The sequence below is a fragment of the Aptenodytes forsteri genome, unplaced genomic scaffold (genome assembly GCF_000699145.1).
Source record: "Aptenodytes forsteri isolate BGI_AS27 unplaced genomic scaffold, ASM69914v1 Scaffold171, whole genome shotgun sequence".
Classification (NCBI taxonomy): Eukaryota; Metazoa; Chordata; class Aves; order Sphenisciformes; family Spheniscidae; genus Aptenodytes; species Aptenodytes forsteri.
Window position 1 is genome coordinate 4,035,797 of NW_008794211.1, and position 23,019 is coordinate 4,058,815.

General features: G+C 38.5%; 2 protein-coding genes across 2 annotated transcripts in view; one reads left to right on the forward strand and one right to left on the reverse strand.

Annotated features, from left to right (window-relative positions):
• The window catches only part of AIM1 (absent in melanoma 1), a 44,414-nt gene that overhangs the window by 14,808 nt on the left and 6,587 nt on the right, over window positions 1–23,019 (forward strand). Inside the window, 12 exon segments of the mRNA XM_019473599.1 lie at window positions 1,703–1,829; window positions 2,147–2,182; window positions 2,582–2,724; window positions 2,982–3,108; window positions 3,200–3,345; window positions 9,603–9,729; window positions 9,914–9,946; window positions 11,703–11,812; window positions 12,080–12,209; window positions 16,214–16,353; window positions 18,773–18,896; window positions 20,100–20,258. Coding sequence (XP_019329144.1) covers window positions 1,703–1,829; window positions 2,147–2,182; window positions 2,582–2,724; window positions 2,982–3,108; window positions 3,200–3,345; window positions 9,603–9,729; window positions 9,914–9,946; window positions 11,703–11,812; window positions 12,080–12,209; window positions 16,214–16,353; window positions 18,773–18,896; window positions 20,100–20,258 — 1,402 coding nt within the window.
• Window positions 15,635–23,019, reverse strand: part of RTN4IP1 (reticulon 4 interacting protein 1) — a 42,104-nt gene continuing 34,719 nt past the window's right edge. The window contains exon 10 of the mRNA XM_019473610.1: window positions 15,635–15,722. The gene's annotated coding sequence lies outside the window, so the exon portion shown is untranslated. The remainder of the gene's footprint in view (window positions 15,723–23,019) is intronic.

Consider the following 23,019-nt stretch of genomic DNA (forward strand, 5'->3'; position numbering starts at 1 on the left):
GTTGAACTGCAAGCTTAATCCAAATTACATGTATGCCAAGAGTAATGAAATCAGATATGTTATTTGGAGGTTGATTATAAATTTACTTCATCTACCTCTCCACTTTATTTCTGTCCCTCACTTAAAAGCATTCTGTGAATAGTGAAATTACAAACTTTTTGGAAAGGAAGCAGAGCCTGTGCACATCTCAGACTGGTCCTTATTTTGCATCAGTGTGACAGCGTTTTTTGCACTAAATCTGTGTAAACTCTTGCAGTCTTAATTTCTCTGTTGCATTTGGATCCCTCGAGGGAAGGCAGACTAATATTTGCACCAGGAAGCAAAATAGACAGTTGAAAAATAATTTTTCTCAGATGTCAGTTCATTAGTCCAGTGTAGTAAGAAGTCGCTTCTGCTAATTGCTTGCATGAGAAATTCAGTAAATTGTTGCTGCTTTTTTTGCATGTTGCAGGGTTTTTTCTTTCCTTTAGTTTACAGGCATGACATAGTTTACTGTATTGGCAGTTGAGGGAGGATCTGATTTTGAGTCATCTTGCCATGTGGGTGTGGTTGTATCTTTGTAAGATTTCCCAGTGTTAGTGCTTAATTATTGTTTACTAAAAGCTGCCAACAAAAATGAGTCAATGCACCTTTATCTTCTGATTGTACTCTCTCCTTGGTCTTCCATGTGTTTAAATTCTTGCAGTGAAGTTGAGGGCTTACTGAACAGTGCGACTACAGGACACACAATATATCAAACATTCGGCTATAGACAGCAATAAAACTAAAGATCCTTGTTTGTTTCTCAGAACTGTATGTCTGCAATGAAACTATACCAACTTGTGCCAGTTTACATCAGCTTGGTATCTGCCTTTTAAGCATGGTAGGGTGATGGATTATTTTAACATCTTTCTGATATCACCAGACTTATACATTGCGATCCTTGCATGATTAAAGGGTTGGCTGCATAAAGTCTTCCTGTTTAGTATGTGTTTTATACTGCTCCATGCTGCACTTCTGAGAGATCAGTAAATTTAACTGGAAGAAATACATTGCCATCCTTATGCAGAGATCAGCAGTACATGTCTTTTTTTCCAGTAAGTGATTACTGGCTAAGATTTTCTTGAAAAAGCTTTGAAAAAATACTGTTGCTGTCCCAATTAGGAATTTTGAAAGTTATGTCTTTCAAAGCAGATTTATTAGCATATACAAACCATGAGGAAGTAGATTTCTAAGGAGTTGTCACGTTTTTCTATGTATTAGTAAATAATACAAGTTTAGAATTCTCTATTGAACAGACTTTGCAACAAATCCAAGTCTAGGTTAGTAGAGGTCTTTCAACTTCTTGAAAATTGGTTCTGCATATTTTAAAACTATTATAAAAATAATGCAGAGTAACTTTAAGTCTTGAAACTTCAGTCTAAAACTTTGGGTTGCCCTCAGATAAGACAGAGTCAAATTCTTAACTGTCTGTTCATTGTACTGATTTATTATATTTTTCTTAGCCTGTTCAAACAAAACACATGCATTATTGGTGGTTCCTGCACAGGTACAGAAGTTTGCCAGTATGCCACCTTGTAGTTGGCAATTCTGATGGTAAAGAAACAAAGTTTTATTAAGGGTACAATGATGTCTTTTCTAAAGTAAGCATATTGTCTTGTTCTTTACTGTTCAGAAATGTTCTGGGGTTTTTATCTTTTGCTTTCCTCCCCCCCACCCCCAGATGGCTAATTTATGAAGAACCTGGTTTCCAGGGAGTCCCTTTAATGTTGGAGCCTGGTGAATATCCTAATTTAGCATTCTGGGAGAAGAAGGAAGCCTACATTAGGTCCATGAGGCCCTTGAAAATGGTAAAAAACACTGTTACAACTTGCAAGTTACGTGACCTATGTTTATGTGTTAGAAATAATGTGTTAAGGTGGCTAGATTTTTCAAGACTCGCGAAAATGTAACTCTTAAAAACCAAAATTTTTAGTCTATAGAATTCTTGAACTTTCAACATTTGATTGCATCCATTTCTGCCTTTAATCTCTCTTCTTACTTTCACTTCTGTTCTTCAAGGAAGGTTTCATCTTAACTCTCTCTTTTTGTGAAGAGTTTATGACTCTTACAGTTGCCTGTAAGTTGTCTCAGTATAGACAACTTATTATTTTCTTTTTTTTAACAGGGTGGTCGCAAAGTTGAATTCAGTGGAGAGCCAAAGGTAAAAGTCAATATTTATTTGATTGTCCAAAGGTATTTTATAACACATGGGGTAGACAAATATATCGTGATTGTGTACTAACGACTGATGGTTTAGTGGCTAGTCGTACTGTATGTGACCACACCGTGAAACTGCAATTTCTGTCACGTTTATGCATCCATCACATACATCTATGACAGTATTACCAGCTATCTGGATAATGCAGATGGGTAATGAACATTCAAGCCCTTGAATTGTTGCATCTCTAAGGGAATGACCTCTTGAAGAGAATAGAGAGATCCCACTGATTAGTTTCATAATCTTGCCTTCTCCCGCTATGTGCCCATGCAAAAGACATTGTCTGTTGTCAGAATTTATCATGCTCTCTGCAACTTTTCTTTTACTTCATTTCCGCTACAGGTAATCATTTATGAGAAGCCTTTCTTTGAAGGGAGACATTTGGAAATAGAATCAGAGATCTTTATGCTTGATGACAAGGAATCAGAAGAAAAGACAAGACTTCCACTTGCATCAGTGGGATCCATGAAAGTGCTAGGAGGAGTGTAAGTGTGGGAAGACACCAGCAATATTTCCCATTCAGCTGAAGTAGTAACTCCATAGGCTGGAAATTGCAGTGGACAAATTCAGTACCGGTTTATTTTCTCTGTTTTCCTAGTTTTTGGGTTTAGATATATGCCTGGGTTAAATTTGCAAATAGTCACAGCAAAAGAACAAATTTCACACATCTGTATCTGCTCCATAACAACATGGAGTGGCAGGCAGTTGTCGATTTTCACACGCAGACTCTGTTGTTGTTTAGTTGGGTCGCTTATGAGAAGCCTGGGTTTGAAGGCCATCAGTACTTGCTGGAAGAAGGAGCGTATCGGGATTGGACAGACTGGGGTGGCTATGACGAAGAGTTGAAATCTCTCCGACCGATTGCTGGTGTAAGTTCCAAGCACATGTAGTAGGCATCTCCTGAGTGCACCGAGACGTCATGTTGCATTTTCCTTATGATGCTTCTCTTTGTTTTAACAGGACTTCACAGGCTCCCATATGATAATGTACAGTGAAAAAGACTTTGGATCAAAGGGTTCCAATATTAATGTGTTAGGAATTATTTCCAATTTGAAAGACACTGGCTATGGGCTGAGGACACAATCCATAAATGTGCTAAGTGGCGTGTAAGTGATATTTTTAATCACCGTTCAAGTGTATTTGCAGATGTTTTTCAGCACTCTGACTTCTAATGTCTGTGTGGAGTCTTCACATAAATTTTTCTGCCCTTGACTGCAGAATGTGAAGAGTAAAGTTTTTGTGAGTATGTACAGTAAATCGGTTTTCTTCTCATGATAAGATCAGATGGTGCCAGGAAATGTTGACTTACTGATACACAAAGTATGAAAGTATGACATGACATTTCATCAGAGAGGTAGAAATAGCTTGTTCTTGTGGCTGTATTTTTTTTTTTTAAAGTGTTTCAACAGCAAAATTGTTATGGAACTAATTTCCAGTTTTAAAACTAATTTCCAGGCTTCTTGGGTTTGATCAGAGGCAAATTCCTTGCTCTTTCTCTCAGTTGTGTGTAAAATGGAGATAACTCTTACCATGCTCACTAATACATTCTGATATTAAGGAGACTTTAACTGTTCTGAAAAGTAACATTGCTTTTGCAGTGAATCCTATAGGTTAATAGTTTTTCAGTACTGTGGCGTTGGGTTTTTTTATTGGTTTTTCTTTTGATTCCCAAAACTTTGCATTGGCATGGCCATTAACGACTCTTACTCTTTGTGCCACATGTGTTGTCACATGCAGTTGGTAAGTTGATAGACTTTGCTGTTTGATTTGTTCAGTACATCAATTACAGATTGAGTTTCACAGCCTTGCAGACTGCATCAAAGTATTTTGGAAATACAAACAAGTATTAGCAATCCTGTCTCCAAATATACAAAATTACTTAAAGTAGTAGAACCAAAAGAGTACGAGACGTACAGTCTCTCTCCCTGCCTGGTGTGCAGGTGACTTGCTGAAAGCTCTGCCTTACCCAGCCACACCCTAAATCTTTGTGTGTTATTGGTGTGATATCTCTGCAAGTTTTGTCTGGATAAAGATCACAGAATCAAGCTCCGTGCATTCCAGAGGAATGCTTTTAATTTTTATATTAATATGGTGCAACAGCAGGTTTTTTTCTGCGTGGTGACCTTTGAAGCCACTGTGCCCTTTTGTCTTCTGTAATATGCAAGGGAGATTCATGGGGAAAGAGTCACCTCTGAAGCTTGGGAAACAAATTGTGGGTTACCTATCATGCCATTTGTGTATTTGTTCTAGTAAATGTCTGTTGCAGCTGAGATAGGAATCATACCTGAGTTTGAGTATTCTAGTAATTGAGTGACTCTAATACTCTGACAGTAAAGGCGGCTAGAAGTCATTACAAACAAAACTCTTGTCCCATAGACTCTGCTGCTGCTCCTGTAATCTCACCTTGTAGTCTCTTAAAGATGTAATTTGTAGGAATAAGCTTTTTAAAAATTTAGGTGCATTGTTCATAACAGGTGACTAGCACTCAACTCTTAAGTCTTGTACAACCCTTTTGTTTCCAAAGAGGTTGTGAGCGTTTGGGGGTTTTGTGGTGGTGTTTTTACTAGATGCTAATGTGTCAGGAAGGTTGAATGATTCATGTTAAGTCATGCTTGGTAGTAAAATGCTTTATTTTAAGTGTTAAGTAACTGTTCAGGTAGAAAATTTTTATATCTTTCCTTCCAGGAAATCAGTCATAGTGATGAATAATCCATTGAGCAATTTCCTGAGCTGTTTAGACTGTAATGTAGATGATGGCATAGTGAACCGTGACAGATTCAGTAAAAGCTTGTCATAATATTTTGAAGCAACCTTCCTGGTATCATATTGAAAATGCTTCATTAAAAAAAAAAAAAAAGTAAAAAAGCTAAGAAGCCCTGAACCTTTCATAGCAATTTATTAACTACAGGTATCTGGGGTGTGCAGTTATAGCAGTAACAGATAACAGATGATCTGTATTTCCCACATAATTAATTTGATTGCTCTGTAATTTAAAGGGTATATCAAAGAAAAGAAAGCCTGACACTGCAGTGCACAGATACTACTGAACAAGCTCTAAGCTAAACTGCATCTCTAAACTGTATGCTGAAGACAGCCCAGCTCTGCATTTGGGGAGTGAATATTCCATTTTGGGGTGATTGAGTGCTAGCTGCATTAAATTTTTCAGCTATTATATTTCTGAAGAATGTTTCCAAGCAGTATTTTAACGTCCTTGCTAAATCCATTGTAAAGACATCTCGAAAAAAATATCCTAAGGTGATGAGGATTGACTTTGAAAATGTTTTGCTCTTAAGCATTCTTCAGAGATTGGCCAAGCATAAAATCCAGGATATTTTATTCTTCTGACGTTGAGGTGGGGAAAGTAATCCAGGCTGCCTGAAAATAGGAGAGGCATTTCTTCTTTTAAGTAGGGTTTGATCTTTACTTCCAAATTGGCAGAATTGTAAGCGGTGGAAAATGGAAGTTTTACTAGCAACAGGTAACACCCTTTACAAGTTTAAGCAAGTACTAAAATCAACTGTTGTGCAATTTTGATTTCCTCTCTGCTTAAAAACTCTTCAAGCTTATATTTAATAGTGATCAAAATCACAGGAATTGCATGTTTGAAATGTGCCTTTTCTTTATCCATAAACACACCAAACTTTTGCCAAAAATACTGAAAAAGCCCCTGTCTTTTAGTTGATCCTTTTTGAACTTGGTGGAAGAACTTTTCCAGATTTTTTTTTTTTTTTTTTTTACGTAGGTGTTTGTTTTACTGTGGTCCTGTAATCAGCCTGGTTTTCCCCTAATTTTCCAGTAATTAGTCCGCAGTGCAGATTTGGCTGCTTCTAGTGTACGTATAGACAGTAGTAGTAAGGAAATCATTAGGTGATGAGCAATTCATAGGAGCCAGAATGTAGTAAATTTAATCTAGATGGGTGAAACTAAAGAGGCATGAGGTACAAGAACAAACCTCCACTGGGAGCTGAAAAGTGCAAGAGCCCTTGGGTACCCTGTGGGAGAACATTTTAAAATAAGCTTCCACTTCTCTCCATCTCTGAACTGAGCTGAACTGAAGTTTGAAAAAACCTTTCAAGGAGCCATGAAATTAAAGTTCGCAGGTCCCTGGGATACTAGGAATCAGAAGCATGAAGGGGTATGATAAAGAACCTGTGTTCTCTCATATAACCAAATTTTTATTACCTCATCCTCTGTTAATCATGCTACAAATCTGCAAGTGCCAGTTAACTTCCTGGCCCCTCGTGGTCTATCTGATTCACACCTATAGGCCAATTTAACCCCATTGTCTCCATGTAGCATTTAAGCTTTAAAGATTGTGGATTCTATTTCAGACCTGAAGGAGTGCTTCTGTGCCTGAAAGCTTACTTGTAAAAACTATGGCATTTAGGTTAATGAAGGTATCGCCATTTCTTCCGTAGCTGAGAAGGAAGGTCCTTCTGGGACTTAGGTATATCTGTCCTATCCTAAAATGAGTCCGAGCAATGCAAAAAGGGGGATTACCCCTCTCAGCTAATGCTAGAAAGAGCATATGTGATGAGAAATGGCCAATGTTTTAAAAGATGAAGTTAGGTAAGATGAATCCTGGGCTAACCATGGGCAAAGCTGATTTTTGCCAAGTTACTTGTGTCTGGGTTCTTTTCTTGGCTGTTCTTCCACACCCTGTTAGGAGCTGTGCTTCCTAAACATCATATATAGAAGGCTTTGGGGAAAGATACTGTGCATGTAATAGTACTAACAATGTATAAACAACGCTTTTCTCTACATCTCTGGTTCCAGGGGCATGGATGGTGCAAAGGAGTGAAGGTCTCCAGCGCCACCTTGCCAGCAACCTGGGATAAGGCTGTTGCTCAGCCTAACTAAGGCAATTTGTAGGGCTGGGGGTTACAAAAACTGTTGTGTTAGGAGAACTCGCTCCCTGTGGGGCAGGGTGGTTGTTGCCATGCCGCAGAGCAGTACTTCAGTTTTTGTGGTGCCTGGCAGATGGGATGTGACTCTGTTGCTCAGATATGGAGGTGATGTCTTGCTCTCCAGGCCTTTCTGTTAAGTCAGAAGTTGGATTAAGGCAGTGCTCCTTCCCAGGGATAGTCTTGAGGTCTCACAGGTTTAGCTGGTACTGAATTCGGCTGCCTGTCCTTGATGATGTTATTACTACTCTCAGCAGCTTGTGTGGGCTTCTGAATGAAGTGGAAAAGCACAAGTGTTTCACCAATAAGCCCTGACTCTAGAAACTCTAACTGTGTGGGCTGAGTTGCATGGGAGAGTGGTATTTACTTATTTAAATCCCATTGATTTCAACATAAACATGTGCAAGTGAGATACATTGATTACTTCTGTATTTAGGCTTCTTTTTAGATAGGGGAAACAAAATTACTGCTATCAAGAGGTTCTTAGGAGGCATCTGGTATGTTTTATCGTTCACTTAATATTGGAAACACTTGTTTGCATAGATGTCAATCAAGTTAAACTGTCATGCACTGTAGTTGTACCCTGGCATTTGTGCATTGGAAAATCTAATGAACATCTGCTGAAGAAATTGGTTAAGGAAACCTCATTTTCACAGCTTTTGGTATATGTGGCATACAGGTATAGACACTCCTGAGACATTTGAACTGTCTGCTCAATTTATTGTACATACCGATGTCTCTTTGATGAATTAGTATGAGGTGATTTTGAAATGTGCCTTGAAATATGCCTGAAGTAATTAGTGCATAACAAGTTAGAATAATTGATTATATTTGAGGCAAACCAAGAGATGTGAATAGTGATAAATGTGGATCACTATATGAGTGTTTACCATGGACAAGTAATACCAAGTTCACTCTCAGCATGTGTTGATGCAGCTTTATTTCAGTTTGAAGTTATCTCACTTCTTATATCTGCAGAGACTCTGACATTTGTTCTTGGAATAAAACTGCAGCTTAATAGAATCCAGTTGCTCGACACACGTAGATCATTTTATGGTGAAGTTAGATGGTGAGAGTTAGCCTCCACTGCAAATTTTAAGTTCCGTATCATTTTACTGCTTTATGATGTGAAATTTTTTGTTAGTGTTGAAACTCTGTAAGAAGACTGCACTGAAAGTGGGTTTTGGCATAACCTGGCATACACTCCTGCAACGCATTGGCTAAAATTAAAAGCTAGCTGACTATGAGTAGAAGATTATCTTGTAGAACCAGGAACCAGCAAGATGTCCTGATCCCTGCATAAATATAAATGAAACTCAGCTGTTACTGTGGCTAGTTCTAATATTGGCACTCAAAAAAACAACCAAACAAAAGAAGGGTATGTTTAAAAAAGAGCCAGGATGTAATTACGAGGAAGTTTGGGAAGTCTAGCAGTGAAAGGCAACAGAAGTTATGCAGGTTATCTTAAAACCAAAGGTAGTGCCGATGCGGGAATGCTTTATCTGGGCTTTCAGTATGGAGCCAGGGTTAGAAGGAGGCGATAATAGAAAGTTTATTGAACGTAGCAGACTATGCATAGCAAGACTAGCTGATAGCAGATACTTCAGAATAGAAATGAAGTGCAGCAGGGATAACTGAACGTTGGAGACATATATGTAGTGATTTGGTTGCTTTTCTGATACTTCAAGTGTGTATCTCAAAAGTTCAGTGTCTTTCAAAAAGGCATATTCTGACTGAGACAGAAGTTACGGGCTTGATAAAGAAATCTGAGTTTGCGGCCTGTGTCAGGCATGAGATCTGACTGAGTAGCAATGGCTTTTAATTTAAATACATTAATCTGGTCAAATCTGTGACGGCTTTAATGCTTAACTTTCAAGGATGTTCTTCCTGCAGATGTCTGTGATGCCTAGCAGGGAGCAGACCGCTCTCATTAGCATATATGCCTGTTGTTGCAACAGCTTTCTGGTGGAGTGTGTGTTTGCTTAAACACAACGGAACTGTAGGTACAGGCAACATTAAAAATCAGTATTCCTATCTTTACTGCCCAGATGACTCTGAAAGTTAGTTTTAGCCAAAAAATTGTGTTCTGCTACCTGTCTGTTTTTCTAGAGAGAACTTGATCTAGATAAAATAATAGAATTGTGAAACATCTCGAAATATCCTTACTGGAGACAGCTTTTAGCATATCTAGCAGATGATGTATTTGAACTTGCGGTCTGCTTTAGCTAATTCACTCTGATTCACATTGATATAGTAGGGTGAACGGAAGTGAAATTTGCATGGGTTTTGGAGTATCAGATACATGGGTTTGTTTAGAGTTTTAATAGCATCACGGTTCGGCACTTGAGGGGAGAAATTTTTTATTTGTTCTTGCATTAAGACAGTAATGAATATACACATCTGTATTTTGGAAAAGTAGTGTGACTTCTACCCACCGCCCTCTTTTCTGTCTCTCTTAGGTGGGTGGCTTATGAGAATCCTGAGTTTACAGGGGAGCAGTATATACTGGCTAAAGGGCTATATCCCAGCATTGAGGCATGGGGGGGGAAGAATTGCAAAATATCTTCAGTTCAACCCATCATTATGGTAAGGAGTTCATTTTAGACTTGTTTTGCAAGTTTCTCTGAAGTATTTGGAGCTATACTTTTTCTATGAAATTCATTTTATTTACATTCTTTAAACAATAATTAATAGTAAACTTTTGTACGTGTGTTATTTTATCACTGTTTAAAATGCTTTTTTCCTTTTTTTCCCTTCCAAACTTTTGCAGGATATTGCTGGAAGCAAAACGGGTAAAGTCAAGGTAAGATACTTCTCGAAGTGCATGAAACATATTGCGTAGTGTCTGTAACATGTATAAAGAAAGAAATGGCTTTTTGTCTAGTGTAATACCTAGGTATTTGCATAGATGGTTGACTAGTCAGACAAAGAGTGAGATCTGCAGGTGAAGGAAGGCTGCTTTCCAAACCTCTTAAGTAAGGCACATTAAGGCCCAAGGAAGGTGGGATTTAATGCACGGCTGCCATCAGAACTTTCTCAGGGCACAGGCAGTGTTTCGGTTCAGCAAGTGAGCTGTTTTGGGGTGTCGGTGATTGTTCTGAGGAGCTGGAGCCCGCAGCCCTCTATGCAGAGGTGCAGGTACCTGGATTCTGTTGCTGAGGCGAGGGGTCTACAAGTTAGATGTTGTTGTTCATGGTACAGTTGTGATTTAATTCCTTTTGAACCTAGTTCCTTGGTTAACAGTTCTGCTAATGGTGGTTGCACTTCAAGGGAATCTCGTTCACTCTCAAATAATGCTGAGTTGTGCTTAAAAGTTAATGCCATCTTTGTCAATAACTAAGAGAAGGAAATGGCAGGGAGAACTTGTCCAGTGAGTTAACATATTTTTATGTTGGACTGTCTCCTATGTGCAACTACTAATACATAGTTTTGACAGTGAGGCTAATGGGTGGCTTTTTTCATCCTTTCATAATTCTGAACCTTTTCATGTTTTTCCCTGTACAAAGTTACTTTTGTTTTAATTTCAGTCAAAATGGTGAGTATGTCATGGAACTAAAAACTAGGGAGAAAAGTCTTAGCTGTTTCGTTTTGCATTCCTGATTAGTAGCATGCCTCACTGGAATCTCCTGCATAGGGATAATGTATAAACTGTGGGGAATAAAAATCTCAAGGCTGTTTATTTTCAGCTATGTGCATGAAAAATTATTTGCATCCGTATATATTATGTGCCTATTAAGACCTTATCCTAAGGAAACAAAGAAGTAATGGCTTGTAGTCAACAGACTGCATCCCTCGTCAGCACGTTCCTCTTTGGAGAACACTGTACATGCCCACACTTGTATCTGTTAAGAGTGAATAAAGCTGGTAGGCATGTGATAATGTGAATGACTTCTGTGTGATCAGGGTTAATTATTCTCTAACCAAATTAGCAGGTTTGCTGCTTAGAAGTCTTTTTTCTTTTTAACAAGGACAAAAGACTCTGGGTGACGTATCCTCTCTTATCCTCCGAGCAGAGAAAGAACAAAGTGTCATGACTGTAACTATAGCTGTAACAGGCACATAAAGCCCATCTACCCTGGGAATATATACCATGCCTGTTGGCATGCTGAGTATTTTGCCAAGAATATGCAGCATTTATGTTCTCAGAGACAGATAGTTTTCATTTGGTGGGAAGAGTACGTATTTTGGAGATTAAATGGATTAATAATCCAAACCAAAACTATTTATGGCCCTTTACTAAAGATGTGCTTATTCTGGCCATTCAGTGGGAACTTAAACATCTTCTCCAGCAGATAGTCCAAGGAGCTATCTTTGTTAGTGTTTTTTTAATTATTTTGTATGTTACTGAGTGATTTACAATCAGAAGTAATTTTTGGTATTGTTACCTTGCTGGCTTGAACAAAGATTGCAACACTGAAGAGGTAACAAAAAATATATGTAACTGAGGAAGTCTGGGTGTTTTAAGTATCTTTTAATTTAATTATAGAAGTAACGGTAGAGACATGTTACTGAAAGTTGAAGAATGAATTGTTTTTAAATGTGTTTGTAACTTTTTAAAGGTCCAGTTATTTTCATAGCCTGAATTCAAGGGTAACTGCCAAATATTTGAAAAAAACACAAGATGTATTGATTCATTTGCTGTGAAGTCTTCAAAAATTTTAGATGGCAGGTGAGTTATATCGAATGAATATTGCAAAATCACTGAAATGGTAAAAGTTTTAAAAAAGCAACCAGCTTTCTAACACCTGAAGTGGTTTCACATATGGGCACTTACAGAGAACAATGCTTTGCAGTTTACACATCAATCTTTAGCTTGTCAGGACAAAACATTATAAATAATGTTTCTGTCAGTAGCTCTTGCTTAAAGACTGAGAAACACTAGCATCATTTTACTTGCACAGAATTCTTAAGAGGCAATTTCTTCTTCTTCCTGCAGCTGCATAGTGTATGACCAGGAAGAATTCTCCGGTAACCAGTATGTGTTAGAAGAAGGAATCTATCCTGATCTGACGGCAATGGGTTGTTCACCCCAAGCAGTTCTAAAATCTTTACGGATTATAAATATTGTAAGTAAAGCTATTAGAAATATTGTAAAGTAAAGATAAGTACACTGATGACTCTGACCTCCCCATTTTTTTGCAACAGTAAAAATGCTGGGGACGCACAGACAACAGAGGAGTTTGTTTTTGGTTTTTTTTTTTTTTTTTGCACAAACAACAGATGAGTTTGGTTTTGTTTTTTTTTTTTTCCCTTACGCAGTAGCAGTTAAATGTCCTAGCTGCAGTCAATTTGTTTGATCTCTGTGCTGTTTTTGCAAAGGAGAGGACATCACAGAAGCAGCTGCCTGGGATCACTGTTCTTAATAACAGCTTATAAAAGGACTTCTGTAGAAAGAGTCAAGGATGCATCAGATAGTGGTCTCTCCTACTGGAAAATAAAGAGTCTTAGAGTGGATTGAGAAATGTCAGTAAGACAGTGAAGAAATATTTGTACTGCGGACCTTGTTTTTTATGCATATTAACAAAGCAGATTTAACTAAGCAATTTTGCATGAAATTACATGTAATTATAAAACACTATTGCTATCATCAGGGAAATGCAATTTGAGTTAATCATGAAATAACGCACCCTTCTAGATAAAGTAAAGCAACACCCAGTGCCATTTGGCAAAATCAGGCAGTGGTGTTATGTGTGGTGGATACAAACTAAACAACATTTACATATTTTGTAACTCATCAGTGGCGAGGAATGAGTTTGCTCAAGCCTATAACCAATCATTATGATGGATCACTTACGGAATGTGCAAGTATCTTTTAAGATCAGAGTAATTATTAGCAAAATGTGGTCAAGAATCCAGGAACTTACGGCAATGTGAAAGATGGTACTCATTTTAAAAAAGGAGGAGTACACTGTTGACTCTCTTCTTTGAATTTGGCGACTTTATTGCACTCCACTATAATTTTGGTAACCTGTCAGTGGTGTAGCAGTTGATGAAGGAGAACTAAAATGTGTCATCCTCTTTCATGTCTCTGGAGCATTTTGATGTACAGTGTAAACAAACATCTGCAGCAAGTATGTCTGCCTTCTGAACTCTTTGGCTATCCAGTAGACAGATCATATTAAAAACAATGGAAGTGTTTCTAGCCAAGCTTGGTGGGTGATCACCATGAATTAAAATAGGCTCTTTTGTGCCTGTCAGTATCGAGTTCTTGGGTTTAAAATGCTTGTTTCAAGCTGGAAGGATCAGCTTAGTTTTGGAAGATTTATTATTTGTGACAGAGACTGTGTTAAAACAGCCAAATGCCAGTTCTGTGCCTCTTTAAGTTCTTATAACTTCTGAAACTTGTTCTAGCCCTACAATTTATCGCACTTCAGACAGTAGCACAGAGCTGCATCTGTCTGCAAGTCATGTGCTGCTGCTTCCTTCTTCAGAGGCTTCCTACCTGTGGAGAAGAGGAAGATGGGTTGCTTAGCGGTTTATTAGCAAACCAGAATACAGAGAAAAAGAAGTTAGGTGGAAATGATCATATTACACTGTCCATTTTTCATAATTTTACAAAAGCTTGAACCTTATTATTCTAGATCCTGGTTTCACCTGTCAGATTTATTTTGGGACTGTTTTTTTGGCAGTGCCAATCTTAATTCCTCCCCACCATCTGCTGTTCCCGTAACTTTACTTGTGATTTTTGTGTGACATTTCTATACAAGAAGCACCTTTGCTGTTTTAATATGTCACGTTACTACACTTACCTAGTTTAACTCACCTTTGCAGGGATCCATATCTAAGGGACCAGAAAAAAAGGAAATGAAAGGGATATTTGATAAACTTGGAAGTGAACATTAAAAGGGCTTTTGTTCATAAGCTCAAGGTTTTTTTGGTTTTTATACCACTATCTTTGCTTGATTGTGCTGGCTTTGCATGCTCCACACGGTTGTGTTGCAGATAGAAAATAGCATTTTTCCTTCTTGAATTTGCTACATGTTCTTTTTCCTGAACATACTATTAAAAACAACTGTGAATGTGGTTTATGCTTGAACAGTCATGCTGAAAATACATCTTTTTAATGAGCAACTCTGTGAAATAACTAAATGTAGATATACAGGAGCACCAGCTTCATACAGTGCAGTACATGGGAAGTACGGAAAGAACGCTTGTGAGCTGACCTTGCATTTGTCTCTGTGGGGAACATTTTATATAACAGTGTTGCTGCTGAATCTAAAAAATGCCCAGAGTGGAAGGTGTGGCAGAAAATTGGAGGACTTCCTTTTCTGTCTGTGTGTTTTCTTTGTAAGTAGATCATTTCTGAGCCATTGCATATGGCTCAAGGGCTGCTGCCTGACCAGTTTGCTCGGAAGAGCAAAAGTAAGAAACCTCGTGGGTTGAGACAAGAACAGATTAATACTTGAAATAATAGAAGGATAATAATAATGATAAAAATAAAAAAATTGTAATGGAAAGTAAAACAACAAGAGAGAGAGAGGAACAAAACCTGGGAGGGGCAGGGAAGTGATACAACCGCTCACCACCCACCGACTGACTCCCAGTCAGTCCCTGAGTAGGGATCACTGCCCCCCTGGCTGACTCCCCCCAGCTTATATACTGAGCGTGACATCATACGGTAGGGAATATCCCTTTGGCCAGTTTGGGTCAGCTGCCCTGGCTATACTCCCTTCCAGCTTCTTGTGCACCTCTGCCTCTCACTGGCAGAGTTTGGGAAGCTGAAAAGTCCTTGACTAGTGTAAGCACTAATTAGCAACAACTAAAACATTGGTGTGTTATCAACATTATTCTCATCCTAAATCCAAAACAGCACTGTACCAGCTACTAGGAAGAAAATTATCTCTATCCCAGCCAAAACCAGGACAGTGACGCTCATGCAACATTGTCATCCGGGCCCTTAAACATCTAAAGGAAGATTAAAGAGGAATTTAAGCACTGTCTAGAAGCTGGTAGACATGAGGTCTTGCCTAACAGAGTCACACGGAAGCACGGATATCCACCACCATGCATGTACGGAGCCACCTCTGCCTTGGAGGGCCTGTTTCCATGCCTGAGGCCAGATGGCAGTCTGTCGAGACTTCACATCATGTCGGGCGTTCCCGATCCAGTTGATGTTTTGAGCATGCCGAACACATGCCGGCAGGAAGGAGCTCTTCTGGCTATGGCAAAGGGAGTGGTAGGGTCATTTCTATCTATGAGCGTAAACTGTAACAACAGCACACTCGGGCTTAATTGACTTTACCCTGAGGGATTTCAAACCCTTACCTCCCAGCTTCCAGGGGAAGGCCTTAATTGTGAGAGGTTATTTCCAGTCCACTACAGATACCTTGCCACACGGAAAAGAGTCCAAGGTTTGTTATCCAGAACACATTTAAAATGGATTCAGTGATGCAGGGAGCTTCATGTGGGCAGAATCCCTTTGACACCAGCAGCATTTGACAGAGAGGGAGAAGAATCATCTCCCCACAGCAATTTGGGGGATTCAGATGTTACAGTTTTTGCTTGAGTCATGAATTTCGCCTCGGAAGTATGAATCTTGAAGCTTTTGTCTAGTCAGAGAATGATGTTGCCATAACCTGCTATAAGAGTTAAAAATGAGAGCAGTAAGTGATAAGCATTGCTGACAAGGCTGTCATCATTTGAAGCTGTAGAAATCAATATTATCTTATTGTGTGTTCAGGTCTGAAGACGAAAATTCGTACAATGAGTGGTGTTCAGTGCAATGGAAGAGGGATATGGCATTAATAAAAATATATTTTAAAACATACTTAAGATATTATGCAAGAATCAGCCACAGAGACATTTATGTATGCCTTAAGAAAAGGAAGTTTTATGTTCCATGCAAGAAGATCCCTTGTGTGTTTTGTCTAAGGGCTTTTTATTACTATTCTTATTTCTTCTAAGTAAAAGAAATGTTTTACTGCTCTCTGTTGCAGAGCAAACATTATTATTCAGGGTCTTTGATCTTAAACAATCAAGAAGAAATAAAAGGGCTGTGTGGAGTAATGATGTTCACAATCACCATCTGCAGTTCTAACATCCTATAAAAGTGCTCATCTTCCTTTTGCAGGAGCTGTCTGAGCCGTGCATAGCTCTTTTTGAAAAGGTGGGTTTCCAAGGAAAGAAAATAGAATTCAGTACAGAAACCTTAAATCTCCAGTTCCTGGGATACAATCCTCGAATAGCTTCAGTTCAAGTCCTTGGCGGCGTGTAAGTTTAAAGTCACTTTTTGATTCTTTAGAATGATGTACTTATTTAGCAGAAAAATTACAGGTGTTAGAAACCAAGCAGTATAAAATTAGATTATGATAATGCGTGCGGTGCATTAATGCAGTTTCTTCTTACAGAACCTTTTTACATACTGTTTCAACATGTTATCACTGACTGGTGCCCTGTGCTAAAGCTGAAATGAATTTGAGTAAAGCTCATAAGGAAACTGGTGTCTTCTCTCATACCATATTATAAAAGCCAGCTTGCACAGCATCCTTAAAACCAACTTCTGTGCTCTTGGTTTAGGTCTTAATCATAAAAAAAATCATCAGTTTGTGATATGTGTCATAAGTTCAAAATATTTTAATAAGCCTTCATAAAAATCATCCAGTTTGTGATATGTGTTATGTGTCATAAGTTCAAAATATTTTAATAAGCCTTCACATTCATCCTTTTACCTAGATGTTACGGACATGGTGGTACAATCAGATCATGATCTGGCCTTTTTTGGCATTAGTAATAATCCCTTTTACTTCAGGAATTGGGTCAGACTCTTGGTTGTAAATCTAGCAGTTAAATTTGTTCAGCTATTTTTAAGCAGTTGTGTTCTCTGAATTTACTTTTGAAGGTCATGTAAAAAAATAGTCTGTGATGAAGTTCAAAATGCTTCCAGACAGTTTTTAAAACTCCTGTGCTATCTTCTTCCAGTGTTCCAGCAGATCTGTTAAATTTATCTTTTTGCGTTTTTCCTGTTGTTAACCTCTACGTCCTGGATACTTGCCCCAAGTATATGTTCTTTTTTTTTTTTTCTTCTAACGTGAAGAATGTGACTTTTTTTTTTTAACGATAGATCCATGTTACTGTTGCTTTGCATTTAAATGTGTTCTTTTGAAGAGGTGAATTTCCAAGGTGTGTGCTAGAGAGATGCTGTTGGATAGCTTAAGACTGCCCTCAAGTGGATAGCTAATACCAGATCTGTAGAGCAAACCATTTTCCCCATCTGCATAAGCTGGTCAAAGGGTTTCCTTAGCACACTGAACTGAAGTTTGAAACTTGAAACATAAAGGTCATAAGAAATGCTCCGTATTCTTAAGTCTCCTGAGATTTCAGTATCTTTCACCATAACCACAATACAGTTGATTCTCACTTTCCATAACATGAAATAATGTGAACTCAAACATCAAGTTACTTCTTTGCCAAGAACATGGTTACCGTGATTCCAGGTAATGAAGTCGTGAATTGTGCGTTTCCTGTCTCATGAATATATGGGTTTTTTTCTGGTTGATCACTGGAAACATATAGAGTGATATGAAAGTTCTTACTTCATTATAGCAGTGTCAGCTGCTGAAATGTGTCAAAATACAGGTTTCAGAGTGTCCTTGCCCTTACTGCCTCCCTTATTGAAGGGGTTTTCGTCCTCTCTTCCTTTGCGAAGAGACATCCGTTTATATTTCTCTTAATTTCATACCTGGGGATAGATGTGTATTAGGCTGTGAAAAAGTGTCAAAATTAAGGTGAGTGTGCTCCTTCTGGATTTAGACATCTACTGACAAATCAGTCGGAGGAAAGGAGGTAACAGGAAAATGTGCCTGTTGAGTGTTCATGTACTCAAAGACCTATGGCTATTGGACAGTCCCAGCAAATCAGCATGAGAAAACTCAACAAATTGCACTGTGTTGCAGTTTATTTCAAAGTCTATTTGTAATTCACTGCCTGTGCCAATAATAGAGAAGCAGAAGTCAGGTTCTGACAGGTTGCTCTCAATGTGATTGTAAGCGTGGTTGGATGTGTGCTAGGGAATGCTAAACAAATTTTTTCTATATGCACGCTCTCTCTCTCTGTCTTTTTGTTTCTTCCCCTGCCCCGGTATTTGGAAAGAAGGGTGTTTTGAAATAAAACCTCTATCGAAATAGCTTAGAGAACTTCACCCTGTTGCAGTTCCAGTATTTGCTTGTTGCAATCTGCATCCCTAGTAGTTCTTTCCCATGTGGGTCAGGCCTGTCCAAATTAAGATACACAGAACTACTGGTTCTGCACATGCAGCAATCTAGAATATACAGCATATGTAGCATGTACATATATGCTCCTTGAGGAGTCAGTGCCTCCTGAAAACATGCTATTTAAAAGTTGGGCTCTCCCTTTGAGGCAAGAAAATGCTTTGTTTCATTCAGCTTGTAATTTTTAAATAACAGGACTTTAAAATGTGAACTTCAGTGTACTCATCTTAATGTGGTTGATCTAAATCAGGACACGATTTTATTATTTTTGAAGACCTGTTAAAAGGAAGGTCATTGGCTTTCTAAAGCTGAACACTCCTACTTTGTGGGACAGATTTCTATTATACCCATTTATTGATTCCAAAGCAGGATTTGGCAGTAAAAGCATTCTGTCTTTTTTTTTTTCTCTTTTTTTCTCATAGATGGATTATTTATGAACATAGTAATTACAGGGGGCGTCAGATGTTGTTATCACCGAATGAAATTCCAGATTGGTATAAAGTGAGTGGCTATTGTCAGATAGGTTCTCTGAGACCTTTACTGCAGGTGAGTAGGCTCTGACATGAGATTGGCAAATACTAATTTATGTTTTGTAATGGGGCTGGGGGGATATTATACAGTTGAAAGCAATGTTACAGTCTTGATGCATGTCACAAGCTTCAGCAATGGCAATTGTGTAAAGAAATCGCTCTACAGTTTTGCTTGTAATAAAAGCTATTTGATTATGCTACATGGCTTTGCAGTTCTACTGCTTAAACTGTTCATTAAGCATACTTTAAACCAAAGCATAGAAGACATCATATAAGGACTGGCGAAATTATTTTAACAAATAATGGTTGTAACTACTATATATAAATTATTTTAAGTTGTTTTATAATTAGCGCCCAAACTGGTCACTGGTGTACTGTCTGTACTGTCTGTATTATCTGCATGATTTTTGGAATGACAAGAAAATTGGTCAACAAAATTGGATACTTAGATTAGTAGTGATTTTGTGTTGATTTAGGGGGGAAGGTCCTTCCCTGCTTATTACTTGGCAGAATAATTTGCAAATCCAATGCAAAACTTATTCTCGTGGTGTCCTTTTCATTTTGTTATCTAAGTAAGGACCATGTGATTTGGTCCAATGCTGCAGCAGTCCTGTGAGCTTCTAGATTTGAGGTTCTTGCTGAGCTATATTTTATTGAGGAAACAACTTTTTCTAATTCACAGATTACTTGTACCTGTAACCAAATGCATTTGCTTGCTGTCATAGCGTTGTCTTTGTATAGCCTTAAGCAGAGTTACGAATAATGCATTTTGACTGCCCTGGCTGAGAGCTTGTCTAAACAGAAATGTTAATATGTAACAAGCCGCAGCATGAATATGCAGTGTAATACTTGCTGCCAGTGAAATAAGCAGCACTGCACAAGGGCACCCTTAATGAAAGCTAAGAGCATTTGTACAAGAAGTTAGCAGAGAGAAGTTCGTGTTGCTCTGAATTAAAAATTCTTAGCTGTCCACTGTGTGCTGATCTCAGTGCATAGGAGGGCCTAAAACTCTCCATGCAGAATGGCGAGTTCTCAAAGCTTGGCTTGTCCTAGACACTTACGGGCTTTGGAATTAAATTCTAAAATAGAAAAGTTAAGCTTTCCGAAAGAAAGAGGGAGGTACGGGGTTCAGCACTGAACAGTAATTTCTCTGAAGTTAACCAGAGCAGGATGTGTTCTGCGTGAGACTGTGGTTAGAGTGTTCTGTTGTTTTCTGCAGAAACGTGTGTACTTCAGGCTTCGAAACAAGGAAACAGGAAAATTCATGTCAGCTGATGGAAACTTAGACAATCTGAATCTTCTCAGAATACAGGTTGCAGAAGATACAGACTCAGATGATCAAATCTGGGTTTATCAGGATGGATTCATAAGGTGCCGGGTGAGGTTCAAGTTCAATGTGAATTTTCTCTTTTTCTCTCCAATAGTAGGGCTTTCTGAATTCAATGCCTACTGTATCATCTTAATTTATTTTATAGGCTTATTCCATTTCAGCTCTAATATAAATTTCTTGTAGGGGATTGGTTTTGTTTTTTTTTTTAGTTGAACTCTGGCTTTTTCAGGTGATACAAACTAGTTGTATGATACCTTTCTTGATGTAATTGAAATTTTGAGAGATTTTAGTTATGATTTACTTTTCCCCTAAAGAATAGTAGCCTCATAAGTACAATCAACACCAGAAGATTGTCTTGCTCTTCATGAGCTCCTTCCACTTTCATGCCCTCTTTCTCCACAGTGAAAATATCACAAAAGTGTCAAAGCAGGGGAGACCTTTTAAAATGCAGACCCTTCCTGATAATATTTTGAACTATGCATACCTCATGGTAGGTCGATGAGTGTAATGTAGGTTATATCCTCTTCTGCATTCAGGCAAGCTTAAAGATAAAATCCTACTCTTTGGGGGTTTTGGGTTTGTTTGGTTGGGTTTTTTTTCTGGTTATCCCTCTATTTGTCGAATTCATCCCTTTTCCATTCCTCTGTACAAGTTTCCAAATGAAGTCCTACTTTTCTCACAGTCCATAAAACTAATCATGTGCAAATTGTCATTGAGGTGAACAGAGGTATGTGCAGTTCATAATGTTTAAGCATGAACAGTCTTAGGTAGGGATGCCAGCCAAAGAAAATTAAGTTTCTTTAATACTGTTAAACAGCTTGACTGCAAAGAATCGTGTGAACTTTTTCTATAGGATTGTATAACTTCAAAGGAGCCATTTATAACTATGTCATCTATGCTGGAGGGAAGAATCTTACTGTTAATAAGCTAAGGTATTGTTTGGACATGTTTACAGGACACATGCAGTAGGAAAAGGGATTTATGCAGACAGCAAAATGATGCAAAGTAAGCTAAAAGCTTTAATGTTGCATACAAAAGACTTCTGTCTTGACAGTGCCTCTCAAACTTCACTGAAAGTATTCATATCGAGACAGTATGGCTTTGGATAAATGCTCTTGGTTTTTGTCCCCATCTCTGTATCTCATAAAGCAGTTTTTCTGTGCACAGAAGCACACATAGCAATCAGGTAGCTTAGCGTGGAGTGCAAGCTGGCAACATTGATCTTAAATGACTGAACTCTTAGAGAGCTCTGCTATCTTTCTGTTGAATGGCAGTAAATGTATTTTGCACAAAAACTTGTTTGTGCCTTTCTTCCTGTAGGCTTAGGTCATCTCACTAAGTCACAGTACCCTGAGGTATGCCTGAGGTTTTCAAGGAAGGGCTGTTTTAGGTAGGTGGGATAACCAGTAAGCAGGATATGAAAGTCATTCTGCTCATTTTGTCAGAAACAGACATGAGGAGACCTGAATTCATATCTGCTAGTCACTCTTCAGGAGTTTCTTGGAGATGGGTGAGGTAGTGCCCTAGTGGACCTAATGTGTAAGCTTTGAGTCTTCCAAGTCCCACTAGAGAACATTTTTAGATACAGATGAGAATTTCAGAACTGCAGAACTAAATCGACTTACTTCAATTCTAGGTTATGATAGTAAGAAGTACTACTTTTTCAAAATTGTATATTTAATAATTTAGGGCCATATCAACAGTGGCAGATGGGTGTTTGTTTAATCTGCCATTGAAGTCCGTTCAGAAGTTACAAGGTGGCTTATGGTGATCTATCGAAAATCACTGTTCACACAGAATAGTTAGCTGTAATGTGCTACTAATACAGCCTTAATGTTCTTTTCAAGTAAGCTTGATTTTTGCCAGTTCTTTTTTTAACCATAAAGACATTTGCAGAGTTTTGAAGTCAGGTAATACAAATGACTAGGAAAAGAATATAGAACAAAGAAGAAAATGTTATTGTGATACACTGTGAAATTCATACACTCAATACTGTGTAGTTATGTCTTTTATCTCAAAAGGTTATTGCAGAACTAGAAATGATTAAAGAACAAAAAAAGGATGCACAGAGGAGATGGAGGGCTTCTATGCAAGGAAGAGACGAAATAGCTAGGACTTTTTAGTCTGCAAAGGGGGCAGTTTGAGGGATGATCTGATTGAAGTCTCTGCAAACATAGCATGGACAAGACATCCCTGAAGATAAGGGAGGGGAAGGGGCGTGAGGAGAGCATCAAATAAAACTAGTAGTTGCCTATCAAATTATTTTTTAATTTCATTTTTTTTTTTAATAGTAGCAGTTAAGATTTGGAACTGCTTGCCACAGAAGGGTCACGATGCAGAAGGGTGTTCATGTAAAAGGGTCACATTGATCTCGGTGGGTAGTGACTAACAAGTTTGCATATGGAGCAGAAACTGTCCGACTGTTTGTTGTGGTTTAACCTCAGCCGGCAACTGAGCACCACACAGCTGCTCGCTCACTCTCCCCCCACCCCCAGTGGGATGGGGGAGAGAATTGGAAGAGCAAAAGTAAGAAAACTCGTGGGTTGAGATGAGATAAGAACAGTTTAATAACTGAAATAGAATAAAATAGTAATAATAACAATAATAGAATATACAAAGCAAGTGATGCACAATGCAATTGCTCACCACCTGCCGACCGATGCCCAGCCAGTCCCCGAGCAGTGGCCCCCCCGGCCAGCTTTCCCCCAGTTTATGAACTGAACATGACGTCACATGGTATGGAATGTCCCTTTGGCCAGTTTGGGTCAGCTGTCCTGGCTGTGCCCCCTCCCAGCTTCTTGTGCACCTC